The 20967-nt window shown below is 52.0% G+C and overlaps 1 protein-coding gene across 1 annotated transcript in view; it reads right to left on the bottom strand.

Annotated features, from left to right (window-relative positions):
- The window catches only part of LOC134338746 (voltage-dependent L-type calcium channel subunit alpha-1D-like), a 109744-nt gene that overhangs the window by 52877 nt on the left and 35900 nt on the right, over positions 1–20967 (bottom strand). Inside the window, 4 exon segments of the mRNA XM_063034788.1 lie at positions 14008–14029; positions 14805–14943; positions 18950–19070; positions 20158–20365. Of these exon segments, the coding sequence (XP_062890858.1) occupies positions 14008–14029; positions 14805–14943; positions 18950–19070; positions 20158–20365 (490 nt within the window).

The following is a 20967-nucleotide window of genomic DNA, read 5'->3' as shown; positions in this document are numbered from 1 at the left end:
GCGTAGAATACAGCAGTATTACAGGTAGTACAGCGAAGAAACAGGCCTTTCGTCCCACTGGATCTGTGCTGAACACGATGGCAAATTCTACCCTGGCGTGGTCAGTACCCCATCATCTCCTGCATAGTTACATGACAGTCCAAGGGCATCTCCAACACCTCTGTTGTATCTGCCTCCATCACCATCCCTAGTGGCACATTCCAGATACCCCCCACTCTCGCTGTAAAGGAACCTGTCCCACGCATCTCCTTTAAAGTTACCCCCCCCACACCTTAAATGCAGGTCCTCAGGTATTGGGGAAGAGATATGGGCTGTCCGATCGATCTGCACCTCTTGTATTCTCAGCAAAGGCAGAGGGAGCTTCACTCTGTGTCTGACCCCGGGAGCGTGTGATGGGATGGTGTGGAGGGAGTTTCATTCTGTGTCTGATCCCAGGAATGTTTGATGGGATGTAGTAGAGGGAGCTTCACTCTTTGTCTGATCCTGGGAGTGTGTGAAGGGACAGTGAGGAGGGAGCTTCACTCTGTGTCTAATCCCGGGAGTGTGCGATGGGACGGTGTGGAGGGAGCTTCACTCTGTGTCTAATCCCGGGAGTGTGTGAAGGGACAGTGAGGAGGGAGCTTCACTCTGTGTCTAATCCCGGGAGTGTGTGATGGGACGGTATGGAGGGAGCTTCACTCTGTGTCTGACCCCGGGAGTGTGTGATAGGACGGTGTGGATGGAGCTTCACTCTGCGTCTGACTCCAGGAATGTGTGATAGGTCAGTGCAGAGGATGCTTCACTCTGTCTGATCCTGGGAGAGTGTGATGGGATGGGATGGAGCGAGATGGTAGTCATGAGACATTTTAACATCCAGGTCGATTGGGAAAATCAGGTTGTAATGGATCTCAAAAGAGTGAATTTGTTGAATGCCTAAGAGATGGCTCTTTAGAGCAGTTTGTCATTGAGCCTACTACGGGATCAGCTGTACTGGATTGGGTATCATGTAGTGAATCGGTGGCAATTATGGAGCTTAAGGTAAAAGAACCTTTAGGAACTAGTGATCACAACATGATTGCATTGAACTTGAAATCTGATAGGGAGAAAGTAAAGTCTGATGTAACAGTATTTGTGGGGTAAGGGAAATTACAGTGCTATGAGGGAGGAGTTGGCCAGAGTAAATTGGAAGGAGCTGCTGGCAGGGATGTCAGCAGAGCTGCAATAGCGTGCATTTCTGGGAAAAATGAGGAAGGTGCAGGACATGCGTATTCTAAAAATGAAGAAATACTCAAATTGTAAAATAGTACAGCCGTGGCTGACAAGGGAAGTTAAGCGATTATAAAAGCAAAAGAAAGGACATACAACAAAGTAAAAATTAGTGGGAAGGTAGAGGATTGAGAAGTTTTCAAAAACCTACAGAGAGCAACTAAAAAACTTTAGGAGGGAAAATTTGAAATATGAAAGCAAGCGAGCAAATAATATCAAAGTAGATAGTAAAAGTTTTTTCAAGTATGTTAAAAATAAAAGAGAAATGAGAGTGGATATAAGACCGCTAGAAAATGAGGCAGGAGAAATAATAACAGGGGACAAGGAGATGGCTGATGAACTAAATGAGTATTTTGCATCAGTCTTCACTATGGAAGACACCAGCAGTGTGCCCGATGTTGTAGTGTGTGAAGGAAGAGAAGTGGGTGCAGTTACTGTTACAAGAGAGAAGGTGGTCAAAAAGCTGAAAGACCTAAAGGTACATAAGTCACCCAGACCAGAGGAACTGCACCCAAGGGTTCTGAAAGAGGTAGCATTGGAGATTGTGGTGGCATTAGAAATGATCTTTCAAAAATCATTGTCTCTGGTATGGTCCCAGAGGACTGGGAAATTGCAGAAGTCACTCCACTCTTTCAGAAACGAGAAAGGCAGCAGAAAGGAAATGATAGACCAGTTAGCCTGACCTCAGTGGTTGGGAAGATGTTAGAGTCAAGTGTTAAGGATGAGGTGATGGAGTACTTGGTGACACAGGACAAGATAGTACAAAGTTAGCGTGGCTTCCTTCAGGGAAAATCCTGCCTGGCAAGCCTGTTGGATTTCATTGAGGAGATTACAAGTCGGATAGATAAAGGGGATGCAGTGGATGTTGTATATTTGGCCATTCAGATATATTGGCCTTTGACAAAGTGCCACACATGAGGTTGCTGGCCAAGTTAAGAGCCCATGGTATTAAAGGAAGGTTACTAATATGGTTAGAGCATTGGCTGAATGGTAGGAGGCAGTGAGTGGAAACAAAAGGAACCTTTTCTGGTTGGCTGCCAGTGACTTGTGGTTTTCCACAAGGGTTGGTGTTGGGACAGCTTCTTTTCATGCTGTATATAAATGATTTAGATGATGGAATAGATGGCTTTGTTGCCAAGTTTGCAGATGATACGAAGATTGGTGGAGGGGCAGGTAGTGTTGGGGAAACAGGTAGGATGCAGAAGGACTTAGACAGATTAGGAGAATGGGCAAGAAAGTGGCAAATGAAATACAATGTTGGAAAATGCATGGTCATGCACTTTGGTAGTCGACATAAATGTGCTGACTATTTTCTAAACGATGAGAAAATCCAAAAATCTGAGATGCAGAGAGACTTGGGAGTCCTTGTGCAGAACACCCTGAAGGTTAACTTACAGGTCGAGTCTGTGGTGAGGAAGGCAAATGCCATGTTAGCATTCATTTCAAGAGATCTAGAATACAAGAGCGAGGATGTAATGCTGAGGCTTTATAAAGCACTGGTGAGGCCTCACCTTGAGTATTATGAACAGTTTTGGGCTCCTCATCTCAGAAAAGATGTGCTGGTATTGGAGAGGGTCCAGAGGAGGTTCACAAGGATGATTCCAGGAATGAAAGAGTTATCATTCGAGGAACATTTGAAGGCTCTGGGTCTGTACTTGCTGGAATTCAGAAGGATGGCAGGGGACCTCATTGAAACCTTTCAAATGTTGAAAGTTTGGACAGAATAAATGCGGAAAGGATGTTTCCCATGGTGGGAGAGTCTACGATAAGAGGGCACAGCCTCAGGATACAGGGACGTCCTTTCAAAACAGAGATGTGAAGCAATTTCTTGAGCCAAAGGGTGGTGAATTGGTGGAATTTCTTGCCACATGCAGCGGTGGAGGCCAGGTTGTTGGCTGTATTTAAGGCAGAAATTGACAGGTTCTTGATTGGACATGGCATCACAGGTTATGGGGAGAAGGCCGGGAATAGACTTGAATGGTGGTGCAGACTTGATGGGCCAGATGGCCTAATTCTGCTCCTATGTCTTATGGTCTTATGGAGATACACCCTGTGTCCGATGCCGGGAGTGTGTGATGGGACGGTGTGGAGGGAGCTTCACTCTCTGTCTAACTCTGGGAATGTGTGATGGGACGGTGTAGATGGAGCTTCACTCTGTGTCTGACCCCGGGAGTGTGTGATGGGATGGTGTGGGGGAGCTTCACTCTGTATCTGACCCCGGGAGTGTGTGATGGGATGGTGTGGAGGGAGCTTCACTCTGTGTCTGACCCCGGGAGTGTGTGATGGGACGGTGTGGAGGGAGCTTCACTCTGTGTCTGACCCCGGGAGTGTGTGATGGGACGATGTGGAGGGAGCTTCACTCTCTGTCTAACTCTGGGATTGTGTGATGGGATGGTGTGGAGGGAGCTTCACTCTGTGTCTGACCCCGGGAGTGTGTGATGGGACGGTGTGGAGGGAGCTTCACTCTGTGTCTGACCCCGGGAGTGTGTGATGGGACGGTGTGGAGCGAGTTTCACTCTGTGTCTGACCCCGGGAGTGTGTGATGGGACGGTGTGGAGGGAGCTTCGCTCTGTGTCTGACCCCGGGAGTGTGTGATGGGACGGTGTGGAAGGAGCTTCACTCTGTGTCTGACCCCGGGAGTGTGTGATGGGACGGTGTGGAGGGAGCTTCGCTCTGTGTCTGACCCCGGGAGTGTGTGATGGGACGGTGTGGAGGGAGCTTCGCTCTGTGTCTGACCCCGGGAGTGTGTGATGGGACGGTGTGGAGGGAGCTTCACTCTGTGTCTGACCCCGGGAGTGTGTGATGGGACGGTGTGGAGGGAGCTCCACTCTGTGTCTGACCCCGGGAGTGTGTGATGGGACGGTGTGGAGGGAGCTCCACTCTGTGTCTGACCCCGGGAGTGTGTGATGGGACGGTGTGGAGGGAGCTCCACTCTGTGTCTGACCCCGGGAGTGTGTGATGGGACGGTGTGGAGGGAGCTCCACTCTGTGTCTGACCCCGGGAGTGTGTGATGGGACGGTGTGGAGGGAGCTCCACTCTGTGTCTGACCCCGGGAGTGTGTGATGGGACGGTGTGGAGGGAGCTCCACTCTGTGTCTGACCCCGGGAGTGTGTGATGGGACGGTGTGGAGGGAGCTCCACTCTGTGTCTGACCCCGGGAGTGTGTGATGGGACGGTGTGGAGGGAGCTCCACTCTGTGTCTGACCCCGGGAGTGTGTGATGGGACGGTGTGGAGGGAGCTTCACTCTGTGTCTGAGCCCGGGAGTGTGTGATGGGACGGTGTGGAGGGAGCTTCACTCTGTGTCTGACCCCGGGAGTGTGTGATGGGACGGTGTGGAGGGAGTTTCACTCTGTGTCTGACCCCGGGAGTGTGTGATGGGACGATGTGGAGGGAGCTTCACTCTGTGTCTGACCCCGGGAGTGTGTGATGGGACGATGTGGAGGGAGTTTCACTCTGTGTCTGATGCCGCTCCTTATAGCTCACCCTCTATAATCCAGGTAGTGTCCTGGTGACCCTCGTTTACTGTCTCCAAAGCCCGCACAAATCACAAGTTGGGCAACTGGAAATACAGTCCGTAAACAGGTTGAACAGAAATCCCAATGACCTTTGGGCATATCTGACCAAAGGTATGTTGTCCAAGTTAAATTGGGTATGGGTTAACCCACTGGAGATACAGGAACGCACCTGCGGATCAAAGCACAGGTAATAGATATCCCAAAAAATATCCTGCCGGGAATTCTGTGCACAATTCCAGTATCTATGTGTTAATTCTTTGTGAACATAAAAGGTGTTGTGGATGGAGGGGGTCAAATAGACGGGAACGTGTGTAGGGGCTGGTGGGGGCGATGGGGGTCACAGAGATGGGGAGGGGTGTAGAGGTGGGGGAGGGTCACAGTCGGTGAAGGGTGTAGGGGAAGGAGGAGGTCACGGAGACGGCGAGGGGTGTAGGGAAGGGAGTCGGTCACAGAGACAGGGAGGAGTGCAGTGAGGGAGGGGAATCACAGAGATGTAGGGGAGGGAATGGGTCATGGAGACGGGGAGGTGTGTAGAGGAGGGAGGGGACAGGTGTAGGGTCTGGAAGGGATCTCAGAGGTGGGGAGAGGCCCTTAGAGGTGAAGGAGATGGGGTGACGCTGGCAATGGGGTGAGACGACACTCCCTACCTTGATGTGCTCCTGCCCTTTGCCCAGATCTGTGCTGTTCGAGCTAACGGGGAGACACAGAAAGGATCACTGTCTGGGCAAGGCCTATCCAGAGGCCTCAGGCTTTGTCCATTTCTAGGCCACCCTCAGCCTCCGATCTCCCTCCCTCACACCACCCCCCACGAAATTCTGTCCTGGGACACGGTAAAGACTCCTCCCAAATTCCGTCACCACGGCAACCTCCGAACCCCCACCTATGGCTGCTGGCTTGGGCCTTTTCTGTGAATTTCAGTGTTGACACTTAACACAGTGCAACACAAATGCTTAGCACAAAGGACAAGCCTTTCAATGTTCACTGATCGTTAAATAGTTTATGATTTCCTACCAAGAGTGTAGATGTGGCCTAGGACGGCAACTTGGATGTGCAAGAACGTAGGGAGCTGCAGAGTGTGGCGGACTCAGCCCAATGCATCATGTGCCCGTCCCTCCCCACCATCGAGAGTATCTACAGGAGGGTGCTGCCTCAGGAAAGCACTGGTCATCGAAGAACCCCACCATGCAGGCCTTGCCACTGACTCACAGCTCCCGTCGGGCAGGAGATACAGAAGCCTGAAGCCCCACCCGCCAGGTTCAGGAACAGCTACTTCCCGTCAACCATTCGGTTCTTGAACCAACCAGTAAATCTTGAAGTTCAAAGGCGAAGGCGGAGTACAAGGTTAATGATAGGATTCTTGGCAGTGTAGAGGAACTCAGGGATCTCGGGATCCATGTCCACAAATCCCTCAAGGATGCCGCAGAAGGTGATGGGGTGTTTAAGAAGGTATATGGCCAGTTGGCCTTCGTTAGTCAGGGGATTGATTTCAAGAGCCATGAGGTAATGTTGCAGCTCTATAAAACCCTGGGTCAGACCACACTGGGAGTACTGCGTTCAGTTTTGGTCGCCCCATTATTGGAAGTATGTGGAAGCTTGAGAGAACATGCAGAGGCGATTTACCAAGATGCTGCCTGGATTAAAGAGCATGTCTTGTGAGAGTACGTTGAGCGGGCTGGGGCTTTTCTCTTTGGGGCGAAGGAGAACAAGAGGTGACTGGATAATGGGCTACGAGATGATTAGAGTGAGCGGACAGACAGAGACTTTTCCCAGGACGAAAATGGCTCCAACAACAGGGCATAATTTTAAGGTTATTGAAGGAAGGTATTGGGGGAAAGTGCCAGGGCTAGTTTTTTGTTTCCCACACAGAGTGGTGAGTGTGTGGAATGGCCTGCTGGGGGTGATGGTAAAGGCAGATACATTGGGGAATTTAAGAGAGTACATGGATGATAGAGAAATGGAGGGCTACGTGGGAGGGGAGGGTTAGATTGATCTTTGAGTAGGTGACAGGGTCAGCACAACATCATGGGTTGGAGGGCCTCTACTGCACTGTTCCATATTTAATTGAGGGCGTCGGTCAGAGTTGACCATGGATATTGTGTCCTAGCTCTCTAGATACGCAAGCCTGGGCAGTACGATATGGAGAACAAGGTGTTGCCCATGCATCTGGCTCCCCCTCTCCACGCATCTGATGAGCCCAAAGGAGCGGCAGAGACCGAGACAGTTTGGCACCAGCCGCGTTGCAGGAGTTGCCAGTCAGTGTTGAACTCAGCGTTGGATTGCCTTAGGGACTTCAGCTCCAGATTTTTCCCTCAGGGTTTACTCCCGAAGCCCTCCCCATGAGTGGGTATAGCCGCAAGGCAGCGGAGGTTTGAGATCAGAGTTTTCCTTCCCCTCGAGGAACCACGGCTGACGGGCCTCATCTGCCCAAAGCGACTGGTTTTAAGGTGCCAGTGACCCACCTTTGCCCCTTCTCCTGTCAGTAGAAATGGTTCCTCCGGGCTTAGTAGCTAAGCCACATGTGAAGGCCAGGAGCTGGACTTGGTTGTCAGAGGCTACTTGAGGTGCACACCATTGGGAGCATCTAATAGGTAGTGGGAGCTTGTCCCCATTACCACCCCCTGGCTATAACAATAGTAACCCTAATTAATCCTGCAGTCTAGCAACACTATGCAGGCTGGTGGCATAGTGGCATCAACGCCGGACTTCGGAGCGAGGGCTCCCGAGTTCGAATCCAGCCGGCTCCCTTGCATGCTTTCCATCTGTGCTGGGTTGAGCGTCAAGCTAGCAACTCAGCCTCGTAAAAATAAGAGAGCCTGCTAAAAAAAACATCGTCATGACGGCGTCCCGATGACTCCACTCGGAGTTAAGGGTTTTCTTCTTTTTCTTCTTCTATAGCAACACTATGATCACTTTGTGCTAGAATGGAGTTATTATTTAGTCTAATTATGTCCTTTCTTATAAAAATCATGAATAGTTATGAACACGAGTAAGTCTCCAGATACTGGAAATCCAAAGCAACACACACAAAACCCAACACTATCTCATTATGGTTGCCATCTACAGATACCAGTGATCTTGAGGAACGCACAAAAATTGCTGGAGCTCAGCAGGTCAGGCAGCATCTATGGAAGTGAATAAGCAGTTGACGTTTCAGACCGAGGCCCTTCATCAGGACTGGAAAGGAAGGGGGAAAACTCCTGAGTAAAATGGTAGGGGGGAGGGGAAGGAGGACAGAGGGAAGGTGATAGGTGAAGGTAGGTGGGTGGGAGAAGTGAAGGACTGGAGAGGGAGGGATCTGACAGGAGAGGAGAGGATAGGTAGGAGAAAGGGAAGGAGGAGGGGACCCAGTGGGAAGTGGGTAAGGAGAAGTAAGAGGCCAGAGTAGGGAATAGAGAGGGGAGGGGGGAGGGAATATAATTTTTTTTTACCGGAAGAAGAATTCATGCCATCAGGTTCGAGGCCAGCCAGACGGAATATAAGGTGTTGCTCCTCCAACCTGAGAGTGGGGCAAGAGAAGGCCCAAGACCGACATGTCGGATTGGGAATTAAAATGCTGGGCGACCGGGAGGTCGGGAATCATGAATAACTGATGCCTTTCTTGTGAATGCTGTGTCTCTGATACTGCTGCTGCAGGTAAGTTTTTCATTGTGCCTGTACAGACGTGAACTTGTCTGACGTTGCCGAGCTTGGCAATGAGATGGCATCACCGGTCGAGGGGACCATCCTCAGCATGCAGTTGTTGGCGTTTCTCCCTTCTTCTTCTATTTCCGGCTCTTTAGACGCATCTCGGCGTACTTCAGCCCTCCGCAGGATGTATAATTAATCATAGAACTTCAAGGAACTCAGATTCTCGAATACAACCTAGTCTCACGTATAAACTGAATGATAGACTCTTCAATCAGATGTTGATTCTCTTGATGGCCAAACAAAGATTGAATAGAAAACCAAAATAAATTTAAGCCAGATAGCATCTTGAACAGCATGCTTCGTTCAAATTTGTATCGATCACCGCTCAGCAAAACATGCTGGACTGTCTCTGGACTACCACAGTCACATAATCCAGTAGGATGTTTTCCTATTATCTTTAAATAATAGTTTAGTCCACAATGCCCCAACCTAAGTCTTGTTAATTTCACCATATCTCTACGACTTAAAAGATAACCTTTTTAACTGGTGGATGGTAACTGGTAGAAAAATAATGCCTGCCCCTTAATTTATTTTCCCAATCCTCCTGCCACTTCTTCTCCATACCTTTTTTAATCCTACTTCTCAATTCTTGTTTCTCTCTGGGACAGCTTGTGTTTATATAGACCCCCCCCACCCACCCACCCCGTTAGCCTCAGTCCTGATTGGCTACCCCTTCAGTTGACCTTTGAACTCTATCGGCTCACGTCTCCATGGCTCTTATTTAAGAGAGCACCACCAAACTTTGGTCAGGGAACAGAAGCACATACTTTATTCAAAGTAATCCAAATCAGTGGTTGCCCACAGAACTTCATCAGGAGACGCTTTAAAGAGATAAAGTCATGCTGACCTTACTCAACGCGCAGCCTTGCTCTACATCAACAATATCTCGACCGCTCGAACCCCACTGTGTCACAGTCGCTCACAAACCAACGGCAACTCTCCTCTGAGGAAGCTTGTCTCAAGAACCAAGGCAGCAGTAAAGACAACCGGCCAAAGCAATGCGGTGTATGGGACCGCCTGTGGAGACTGCAGCAAGAACTTATGTCGGCCAGACAGGACGTCATCTCGCAACCCGGCCATAGGGGGGCACAAACCGGCGGTACGGAGACATAATCCACTGTCGCTGGTCTCGGTACACGAAGACCGAGGAGGACTTCACTTTTACTGGGACACCGCGGAGGTTCCGGCGCAGGCACGGGAATTTTTAGAGGCGTCCTTCTCTTCTGATAACTCTGTAAACAAACCGAAATAGATGCCATCAAAGTGCCTCACCAGCATCCTAAACACGGAGCTGTGGATCTGACAATGACTCAGACACAGAAACAAGCAGATTTATCACTATTTTATATATTTTTTTATTTTCTGTAGAGATACTGTGAGGAGTAGGCCCTTCGCACCGCAGCGCCTGCAACCCCAGACATAACCCTAACCTATAATGGTACATCAATGATCAATAAACCGATTGTTTGGAATAGGTGACCCTGCCTGGTGTCTCATGGTTGGGTGTGTCTGCAACCCATCACCACCCTGGCACCCCTTCTCTGCCACCTGTCCCCACCCCCTCCCTCGCCATTCCCAACATCCTTTGCTCCTGCCAGATGGACAAACTCGTCCTCTGCTCCACATTGACAAGTACAGCACCGTGCAAAAGTCTTGGGCACCCTAGCGCGATGTTTGGGGACGCCACAGTAACGTAGGGATTCACACAATGCTCGATGGTACAGCTGACGCAGGTTCAATTCCCGCCGCTGCCTTTGAGGAGTTTGTACGTTCTCCCCCCTGACTGCGTGGGTTTCCTCCGGGTGCTCCGGTTTCCTCCCACAGTCCAAAGGCGTACCGGTTGGCAGATCAATTGGACATTGTAAACTGTCCTGTGATTAGGCTAGGGTTAAATCAGGAGATTGCTGGGTGGTGTGCTGTATCTCAATCAATCAATCAATAAATAAACAGCAAGAGACCATAAGACAGCGGAGCAGAATTAGGCCATTCAGCCCATCGAGGACTTCCTGCCATTTCATCAGGGCTGACTTATCATCCCTCTCAACCCCATTCTCCTGCTTTCTCCCCGTAAAATTTGACGTCCTGACTAGTCAGGAACCTGCCATCCTCCTCCTTAAATATACCCAATGACCTGGCCTCCAGCCGTCCGTGGCAATGAATTCCACAGGTACATCACTCTCTGGCCAAAGAAACTTCTCATAAGGAAGAAATAAAAGGTAGTAACACACACACCAAGTCCTGGAGGAACTCGGCAGAATCAGAGTCAGGTTTACTATCACTGGCATGTGTGGTGAAATTTGTCGTCTTTGTGGCAGCCTGATATTACAATACATAATAATACAAACTGTGAATTGCAGTAAAGTTAAATGACATAAGAAGAGCAAAAAGGTAGTGAGGCAGTGTTCATGGATTCAATGTCCATTCAGAAATCGAATGGCCAAGGGGAAGAAGCTGTTCCTGAATCGTTCAGGCTCCTGTACCTCCCCCCTGACGGTAGCAATGGGAAGAGGGCACGTCCTGGGTGACTGGGGTCCTTAATGATGGACGCCGCCTTTTTGAGATATCGCTCCTTGAAGGTGTCCTGGATGCTGGGGAGGTTAGGGCCCACGGTGGAGATGACTGTGTTCACGACTCTCTGCGACTTTTTCTGACTCTGTGCAGAGCCCCCCACCCCCCCCATACCAGACAGCGATGCAGCCAGTCAGAACGCTCCCCATGGTACATCTGTAGAAATTTGCGAGTGTCTTTGGTGAAAAGCCAAACCTCCTGAAACTCCTGATGAAATATCGTCGCCATCGTGCCTCCTTTGTAGCTGCATCAAGATGTTGGGTCCAGGACAGATCCTCAGAGATGTTGACTCCCAGGAACTTGAAACTGCTCACTCTTTCCACTTCTGATCCCTCAGTGAAGACTGGTGTGTGTGTGATCCCTTGTCTCAGTCTTTCTGAAGTCCACAACCGGTTCTTTGGTCTTACTGACAGTGAGTGTAAGGTTGTTGCTCCAAAACCACTCAACTAACTGGTATATCTCGCTCCTGTACGCCCTCTCGTCTGCATCAACAGAGAGGAGAAAACCATTTACGTTTCGGGCTTAGACTCTTAGGTCTTGAAGAAAGGGCTCGGCCCAAAACGTCGACATTCATTTCCATAGTTGCTGCCAGACCTGTTGAGTTCCTCCAGCATTTGTGGTGCATTCCTCAAGATTACCAGTACCTGCAGAATGTGACTATAACCATAAGACCATAAGACAAAGCAGCAGAAGTAGGCCATTCGGCTCATCGAGTCTGCTCCGCCATTTTATCATGAGCTGATCCATTTTCTCCTATTTAGTCCTACTCCCCTGCCTTCTCACCATAACCTTTGATGCCCTGGTTACTCAGATACCTATCAATCTCTGCCTTAAATACACCCAATGACTTGGCCTCCACTGCTGCCCGTGGCAACAAATTCCATAGATTCACCACCCTCTGACTAAAAAAATTTCTTCGCATTTCTGTTCTGAATGGGCGCCCTTCAATCCTGAAGTCATGAACTCTCGTACTAGACTCCCCCATCATGGGAAACAACTTTGCCACATCCACTCTGTCCATGCCTTTTAACATTCGAAATGTTTCTATGAGGTCTCCCCTCATTCTTCTAAACTCCAAGGAATACAGTCCAAGAGCGGACAAACGTTCCTCATATGTTAACCCTCTCATTCCCGGAATCATTCTAGTGAATCTTCTCTGTACCCTCTCCAACGTCAGCACATCCTTTCTTAAATAAGGAGACCAAAACTGCCCACAGTACTCCAAGTGAGGTCTCACCAGCGCCTTATAGAGCCTCAACATCACATCCCTGCTCCTATACTCTATTCCTCCAGAAATGAATGCTAACATTGCATTCGCCTTCTTCACTACTGACTCAAACTGGAGGTTAACTTTAAGGGTATCCTGTACAAGGACTCCCAAGTCCCGTTGCATCTCAGAACTTTGAATTCTTTCCCCATTTAAAAAATAGTCTGCCCGTTTATTTTTTCTGCCAAAGTGCATAACCATACACTTTCCAACATTGTACTTCATTTGCCACTTCTCTGCCCATTCTTCCAATCTATCCAAGTCTCTCTGCAGACTCTCCATTTCCTCAGCACTACCGGCCCCTCCACCTATCTTCGTATCGTCAGCAAACTTAGTCACAAAGTCATCTATTCCATAATCTAAATCGTTGATGTACAATGTGAAAAGAAGCGGCCCCAACACTGATCCCTGTGGAACACCACTGGTAACCAGCAGCCAACCAGAATAGGATCCCTTTATTCCCACTCTCTGTTTCCTGCCAACCAGCCAATGCTCTATCCACGTATGTAACTTTCCCGTAATTCCATGGGCTCTTATCTTGTTAAGTAGCCTCATGTGTGGCACCTTGTCAAAGGCCTTCTGAAAATCCAAATATACAACATCTCCCTTGTCTAGCCTACTGGTAATTTCCTCAAAAAATTGTAATAGGTTTGTCAGGCAGGATTTTCCTTTAAGGAATCCATGCTGAGTTCTGCCTATCTTGTCATATGCCTCCAGGTACTCTGTAACCTCATCCTTGACAATCGACTCCAACAACTTCCCAACCGCCGATGTCAAGCTAACAGGTCTATAATTTCCTTTTTGCTTCCTTGACCCCTTCTTAAATAGCAGAGTGACATTTGCAATCTTCCAGTCCTCCGGAACCATGCCAGAATCTATCGACTTTTGAAAGATCATCACTAATGCCTCCGCAATCTCCACAGCTACTTCCTTCAGAACATGAGGGTGCATTCCATCTGGTCCAGGAGATTTATCGACCTTTAGCCTATTCAGCTTCCTGAGTACTTTCTCTGTCGTAATTGTGACTGCGCATACTTCTCTTCCCTGCCACCCTTGATTGTCCAGTATACTGCTGTCTTCCTCAGTGAAGACTGATGCAAAATACTTGTTCAGTTCCTCTGCCATCTCCTTATCTCCCATTACAATTTCTCCAGCATCATTTTCTATCGGTCCGATATCTACTCTCACCTGTCTTTTACTCTTTATATACTTGAAAAAGCTTTTAGTATCCTCTTCGATATTATTTGCTAGCTTCCTTTCATAGTTAATCTTTTCTCTCTTAATGACCTTCTTGGTTTCCTTTTGTAAGGTTTTAAAAACTTCCCAATCCTCTCTCTTCCCACTAATTTTTGCTTCCTTGTATGTCCTCTCTTTTGCTTTAACTTTGGCTTTGACTTCTCTTGTCAACCACGGTTGCATCCTTTTTCCACTCGAAAATTTCTTCTTTTTTGGAATATACCTGTCTTGCACATTCCTCATTTCTCGCATAAACTCCAGCCACTGCTGCTCTGCTGTCTTTCCCGCCAGTGTCTCTTTCCAGTCAAGTTTGGCCAGTTCCTCTCTCATGCCACTGTAATTTCCTTTACTCCACTGAAATATCGACACATCAGATTTCGGCTTCTCTTTTTCAAATTTCACAGTGAACTCAATCATGTTATGATCACTGCCTCCTAAGGGTTCCTTCACCTCAATCTCTCCAATCACCTCCGGTTTGTTACATAATACCCAATCCGGTACAGCCGATCCCCTAATGGGCTCAACAACAAGCTGTTCGAAAAAGCCATCTCGCAGACATTATACAAATTCTCTCTCTGGAGATCCACTGCTGACCTGATTTTCCCAATCTACTCACATGTTAAAATCCTCCACAATTATCATAACACTGCCCTTCTGACAAGCCTTTTCTATTTCCAGTTGTAATTTGTAGTTCTCATCCCTGCAGCTGTTTGGAGGCCTATAAATAACTGGCATCAGGGTCCTTTTACCCCTGCTATTTCTTAGCTCAACCCATAAAGATTCTGCACCTTCTGATCCTATATCACCTCTTTCTAATGATTTAATATCATTTCTTACCAATAAAGCCACGCCTCCCCCTCTGCCTACCTTCCTATCCTTCCGATACACCATGTATCCTTGGACGTTCAGCTCCCAGAGACATGCATCCTTTAGCCAGGTCTCAGTGATGGCCACAATATCACACCTGCCGATCTGTAGCTGTACAACAAGATCATCCACCTTATTCCTTATGCTGCGTGCATTTAAGTATAACACCTCAAGTCCAGTATTTGGTACTTTTTGCTTTGATTTCACTGCAACTTTATTGCACTGCAACTCATCCCAATGGCTACAAATTTGCCCCATCACCTGCCTGTCTTTCCTGACATCTTTACTGCTCACTATCTTGGATAACAAGATGGTTTGCGGTTCATTGACTGCTCAGAAATCCCAGGGTGGAGGGGAAGAAGCTGTTCCTGGGTCTCCAGGCTCCTGTACCTCCTCCATCATGATACTACCAACCCCACTCATCGTCCTCAGCCTTGGCCGAGGGGTTAAGCAAAGCCTACCTTTCCTTGCGAGACTTCTCCTCCTTCTGGTTCGACCCGCCGTCTGCGTCAGCCAGATTATCCACTGCGATGGCCAAGAAGACATTTAACAGGATGTCTGAGAGCCAAGCGTCAGGGAAAACTCCAGGGAGACACTGCCCTCCCTCTGTCCCGGTTTCCCCCTGCTCAGTCGCTCCTATACTGGATCCCTCAGGCACCCACATTACCCTGTTCATTTCCCACTACGCCACTCTTCATCTATGAACCGTTCCCTCCCTCCTCATCTCTGTGACCCCTCTCTCTCCCCTACACTCTTTCCCATCTCTGTGACCCCTCTCTCTCCCCTACACTCTTTCCCATCTCTGTGACCCCTCTCTCTCCCCTACACTCTTTCCCATCTCTGTGACCTCCCCGACACCCCTCCCTGTCTCTGAGCACCTTGTACCCCTACACTCCACCCCTGTCTCTCTGACCCCCTCCCTGCCCCACACCTCTCCCCATCTCTGACCCACTCCCTCCCCTACACCCCTCCCCATCTCTCTGACCCCCTCCCTCTCCTACACCTCTCCCCATCTCTGACCCACTCCCTCCCCTACACCCCTCCCCATCTCTCTGACCCCCTCCCTCTCCTACACCTCTTCCCATCTCTGACCCACTCGCTCCCCTACACCCCACCCCATCTCACTGACCCCCGTCCCTCTCCTACACCCTTCCCCATCTCTCTGACCCACTCCCTCCCCTACGCCCCTCCCCATCTCTCTGACCCACTCCCTCCCCTACACCCCTCCCCATCTCACTGACCCCCGTCCCTCTCCTACACCCTTCCCCATCTCTCTGACCCACTCCCTCCCCTACGCCCCTCCCCATCTCTCTGACCCACTCCCTCCCCTACACCCCTCCCCATCTCACTGACCCCCGTCCCTCTCCTACACCCCTCCCCATCTCTCTGACCCCCGTCCCACCCCTACGCCCCTCCCCATCTCTCTGACCCACTCCCTCCCCTACACCCCTCCCCATCTCACTGACCCCCGTCCCTCTCCTACACCCCTCCCCATCTCTCTGACCCACTCCCTCCCCTACGCCCCTCCCCATCTCTCTGACCCACTCCCTCTCCTACACCCCTCCCCATCTCTGACCCACTCCCTCCCCTACACCTCTCCCCATCTCTCTGACCCTCGTCCCTCCCCTACACCTCTCCCCATCTCTCTGACCCACTCCCTCTCCTACACCCCTCCCCATCTCTGACCCACTCCCTCCCCTACACCTCTCCCCATCTCAAACCTCCTCCCTCCCCTACACCTCTCCCCATCTCTCTGACCCACTCCCTCTCCTACACCCCTCCCCATCTCTGACCCACTCCCTCCCCTACACCCCTCCCCATCTCTCTGACCCAATCCCTCCCCTACACCCCTCCCCATCTCTGACCCACTCCCTCCCCTACACCCCTACCCATCTCTCTGACCCCCGTCCCTCCCCTACACCTCTCCCCATCTCTCTGACCCACTCCCTCTCCTACACCCCTCCCCATCTCTGACCCACTCCCTCCCCTACACCCCTCCCCATCTCTCTGACCCCCGTCCCTCCCCTACACCTCTCCCCATCTCTCTGACCCACTCCCTCCCCTACACCCCTCCCCATCTCTCTGACCCCCGTCCCTCCCCTACACCTCTCCCCATCTCTCTGACCCACTCCCTCCCCTACACCCCTCCCCATCTCTCTGACCCCCGTCCCTCCCCTACACCTCTCCCCATCTCTCTGACCCACTCCCTCTCTTACACCCCTCCCCATCTCTGACCCACTCCCTCCCCTACACCCCTCCCCATCTCTCTGACCCACTCCCTCCCCTACGCCCCTCCCCATCTCTCTGACCCACTCCCTCCCCTACACCCCTCCCCATCTCTGACCCACTCCCTCCCCTACACCCCTCCCCATCTCTCTGACCCCCGTCCCTCCCCTACACCTCTCCCCATCTCTCTGACCCACTCCCTCCCCTACACCCCTCCCCATCTCTCTGACCCACTCCCTCCCCTACACCCCTCCCCATCTCTCTGACCCACTCCCTCCCCTACACCTCTCCCCATCTCACTGAACCACTCCCTCCCCTACGCCCCTCCCCATCTCACTGACCCACTCCCTCCCCTACACCCCTCCCCATCTCTGAGCACCTTGCACCCCTACACCCCACCCTGTCTCTGAGCACCTCACACCCCTACACCCCACCCCGGTCTCTCTGACCCCCTCCCAGCCCTACACCTTTCCCCATCTCTCTGACCCCCTCCATTCCCTACACCTCTCCCCATCTCACTGACCCACTCCCTCCCCTACGCCCCTCCCCATCTCTCTGACCCACTCCCTCCCCTACACCTCTCCCCATCTCACTGACCCACTCCCTCCCCTACACCCCTCCCCATCTCTCTGACCCCCGTCCCTCCCCTACACCTCTCCCCATCTCTCTGACCCACTCCCTCCCCTACACCCCTCCCCATCTCTCTGACCCCCGTCCCTCCCCTACACCTCTCCCCATCTCTCTGACCCACTCCCTCCCCTACACCCCTCCCCATCTCTCTGACCCCGTCCCTCCCCTACACCTCTCCCCATCTCTCTGACCCACTCCCTCTCTTACACCCCTCCCCATCTCTGACCCACTCCCTCCCCTACACCCCTCCCCATCTCTCTGACCCACTCCCTCCCCTACGCCCCTCCCCATCTCTCTGACCCACTCCCTCTCCTACACCCCTCCCCATCTCTGACCCACTCCCTCCCCTACACCCCTCCCCATCTCTCTGACCCCCGTCCCTCCCCTACACCTCTCCCCATCTCTCTGACCCACTCCCTCCCCTACACCCCTCCCCATCTCTCTGACCCACTCCCTCCCCTACACCCCTCCCCATCTCTCTGACCCACTCCCTCCCCTACACCTCTCCCCATCTCACTGAACCACTCCCTCCCCTACGCCCCTCCCCATCTCACTGACCCACTCCCTCCCCTACACCCCTCCCCATCTCTGAGCACCTTGCACCCCTACACCCCACCCTGTCTCTGAGCACCTCACACCCCTACACCCCACCCCTGTCTCTCTGACCCCCTCCCTGCCCTACACCTTTCCCCATCTCTCTGACCCCCTCCATTCCCTACACCTCTCCCCATCTCACTGACCCACTCCCTCCCCTACGCCCCTCCCCATCTCTCTGACCCACTCCCTCCCCTACACCTCTCCCCATCTCACTGACCCACTCCCTCCCCTACGCCCCTCCCCATCTCTCTGACCCACTCCCTCCCCTACACCTCTTCCCATCTCTGACCCACTCCCTCCCCTACACTCCTCCCCATCTCACTGACCCACTCCCACTCCTACACCCCTCCCCATCTCTCTGATCCACTCCCTCTCCTACACCCCTCCCCATCTCTCTGACCCCCTCCCTCCCCTACACCCCTCCCCATCTCACTGACCCCGTCCCTCTCCTACACCCCTCCCCATCTCTCTGACCCACTCCCACTCCTACACCCCTCCCCATCTCTCTGATCCACTCCCTCTCCTACACCCCTCCCCATCTCTCTGACCCCCTCCCTCCCCTACACCCCTCCCCATCTCTCTGACCCCCTCCCTCCCCTACACCCATCTCTATCTCTCTCTGGCCACCTCCTTGCCCGTCTCCCTGACCACCTGCCTCCCCTACACCCATCTCTATCTCTCTCTGGCCACCTCCTTGCCCGTCTCCCTGACCACCTGCCTCCCCTACACCCCACATCTCTTTACACCCCTCCCCACCTCCGTAACATCCTCTCTCTCTCTTTACACCCCTCCTTGTGCTAGTGAACTCCTCCCTCCCCTACACCCTCCTCCCTCTTTGTGGCCACCTCCCTCCCCAGTACCCTCCCTCCGGGTCACCGTGACCCCCAGCTGCCCCAGCAACCTTCCTTACCGGTTTCACACACGTACACATACCAACACTCTCGCGCACAAACACAGTCACTCTCACACACCAGAACACACAGATACACACCAACACTCTCACACACCCACACACACACACACAGCTACAGACACGGTTAGACGTGTCAACACTCACTCACACCCAGACACACACATAGACACTAATATTCCCACACCCCTCCCAGGATACAGTTCCCACAGATGAAGAGGATGATGAAGTAGATGGACACCAACATGCCGGGGAAGTATGGCCCCCCGAAGGCCATGATACCGTCATACATCACCACGTTCCAGTCTTCGCCCGTCAGGATCTGACCACCAACCACAAGGGTCAGCAGGGTTGACGGCAGGGTGGGGGTGGGGGCCGCACTGCCTCACCCACCAGTCAGCTTGGCCCAGTGTGGCCGAATATCCTCCTTACACCCAACCCTCCCTACTCCCTTCCTCCTCCTCATACACATCCCTCCTGTTGCATACTGAATATTTCAGCAATGTTTGAGTAATATTGTAAATGTATTGTTTGGTTAAGCATTTGTTTAAGTAATTCATTACAGGTTATATGTAAAAGTACGTGAATGGCAAACATCATCACGGCACCAAGTCATGCGTGTGTGCCTGGCTTATCGTAAACATGAACATAAATGAGTTACCCTCAGTTCTCCCTGTGTATTTCTTTCAATTAGTTTCTGGAGTTTGGAACATAACACCTCCCTTCCTCTTTCTTGCCCTGCCACTTTTCTCCCTCTCTCCCTCCCGCACTTTCTCTTCCCTTTTCCCTCTCTCCCTCCCTTCCTTCTCTATTTTCATCCTGGCACATTCTCTCTCTCTTGTTCACTCTCTGCCCTCCTTCCCTCCTTTGCTCCCTCTTTCCCCAACTCACCTTTCCTTTCTCCCTCTCCCCTCCCACCCCTTCTCTCCCCCTCGCCATCCCTCTCTGAGTACCCATTCACTCCCCTTTGCCCTTCTCCTCCCTCCTATCCTCTCCCTCCCTCCTGAAGTCTGGGAGTTGGCTTCGCACCCATTCAACAGCTTCTGGGGCTTCCACCACCCGAGAAGGGATATTGAGAATCCCCCTCCTGCTCCCTCCCTGAAACCCTGCGATAACCAACAACCCCACCCTCTCCCTTCCTCTCCCCCATCTCCCTCTCCCTCACTTAACCTCTTCTTCTCTCTCCCTCTCTCCCCACTTCCCTTCTGTGACTTTCCCTCTATTTCCCCCCTCTCCCTCCCTCTCTTTCTTTCTCCCATCTCCCTCTCACCTCTACCTGCCTCTCTCTCCTTCCCTTCCCCTCTCCCTCCCTCCTTTTCCCTCTCTCCCCTCTCCTTTCCCTCCCCCTCATTCCCCCCTCTCCTTCCCTCCATCTCTCCCCTCCCCTCTCCCTGCTCCCGGAGCCTGACCTGGAAGACGGTGAGCAGGGCCTGTGGGAAGGTGTCGAAGGTGCTGCGTTTGGTCTGCGTGTCGTCGAAGTTGAACTTGCCGCCGAACACTTGCATGCCGAGCAGGGAGAAGATGATGATGAAGAGGAAGAGGAGGAGCAGCAGAGAAACGATGGACTTCATGGAGTTCAGCAGCGACGCCACCAGGTTGCTCAGGGCCGCCCAGTGCCTGGGGAAGCAAGAGGCCAGGCTCAGATCTCAAACCCAGGCCTGAGGGCTAGAGGACTACCTTGTTGCCCAGGCAACAGGATGGGTGAACTACCTCACACTTAGGCATTGGGATGTCTCAGGCCAAGAACTCAGGGTAGGGATGAGGGCCTACCTGGAGCCCAGGCCTTGCAGTGAGAGGCCTACCTCAGGCCGGGGCATTGGGAAGGGCAATTTACTTTAGGCCTCAACTTCAGGGCGGGGAGCCTACCTCAGGCCCGGGCCCCAGGTCCGGACTTGGGGCCAGAACACAAACTCCAGGCTGTGCTCCGGGGATGATGCTGTCAGTAGGCCCTTTGGCCCATTTCTCTGAACACCTTCACCCAACCTTTCCCCTTCTCTCAAGGAATCACTTGGCCCAACACTTCACCTGGTTCCATGGACTGGGTTGCGGGGAGGGGGGGCGCTAGGAGAGAGAGGGGGAGAGGAAGAGAGAGTGAGAGAGGGAGGTAGGAAGGGAGGGAAAGGGGAGAGGGAAGGAGGGAAAGGGAAAAAACAGGAGAGGAGGAGGGCGAGAGAGTGTGGGGAGAGGGAGAGGGAAAGAGGCAGAGAGGCAGACAGATA

Source organism: Mobula hypostoma, chromosome 28 (assembly GCF_963921235.1).
Source record: "Mobula hypostoma chromosome 28, sMobHyp1.1, whole genome shotgun sequence".
NCBI classification, from domain to species: Eukaryota; Metazoa; Chordata; class Chondrichthyes; order Myliobatiformes; family Myliobatidae; genus Mobula; species Mobula hypostoma.
Note: the sequence above shows the minus strand (reverse complement) of the source record. Positions and strands in the feature narration are given on the sequence as shown.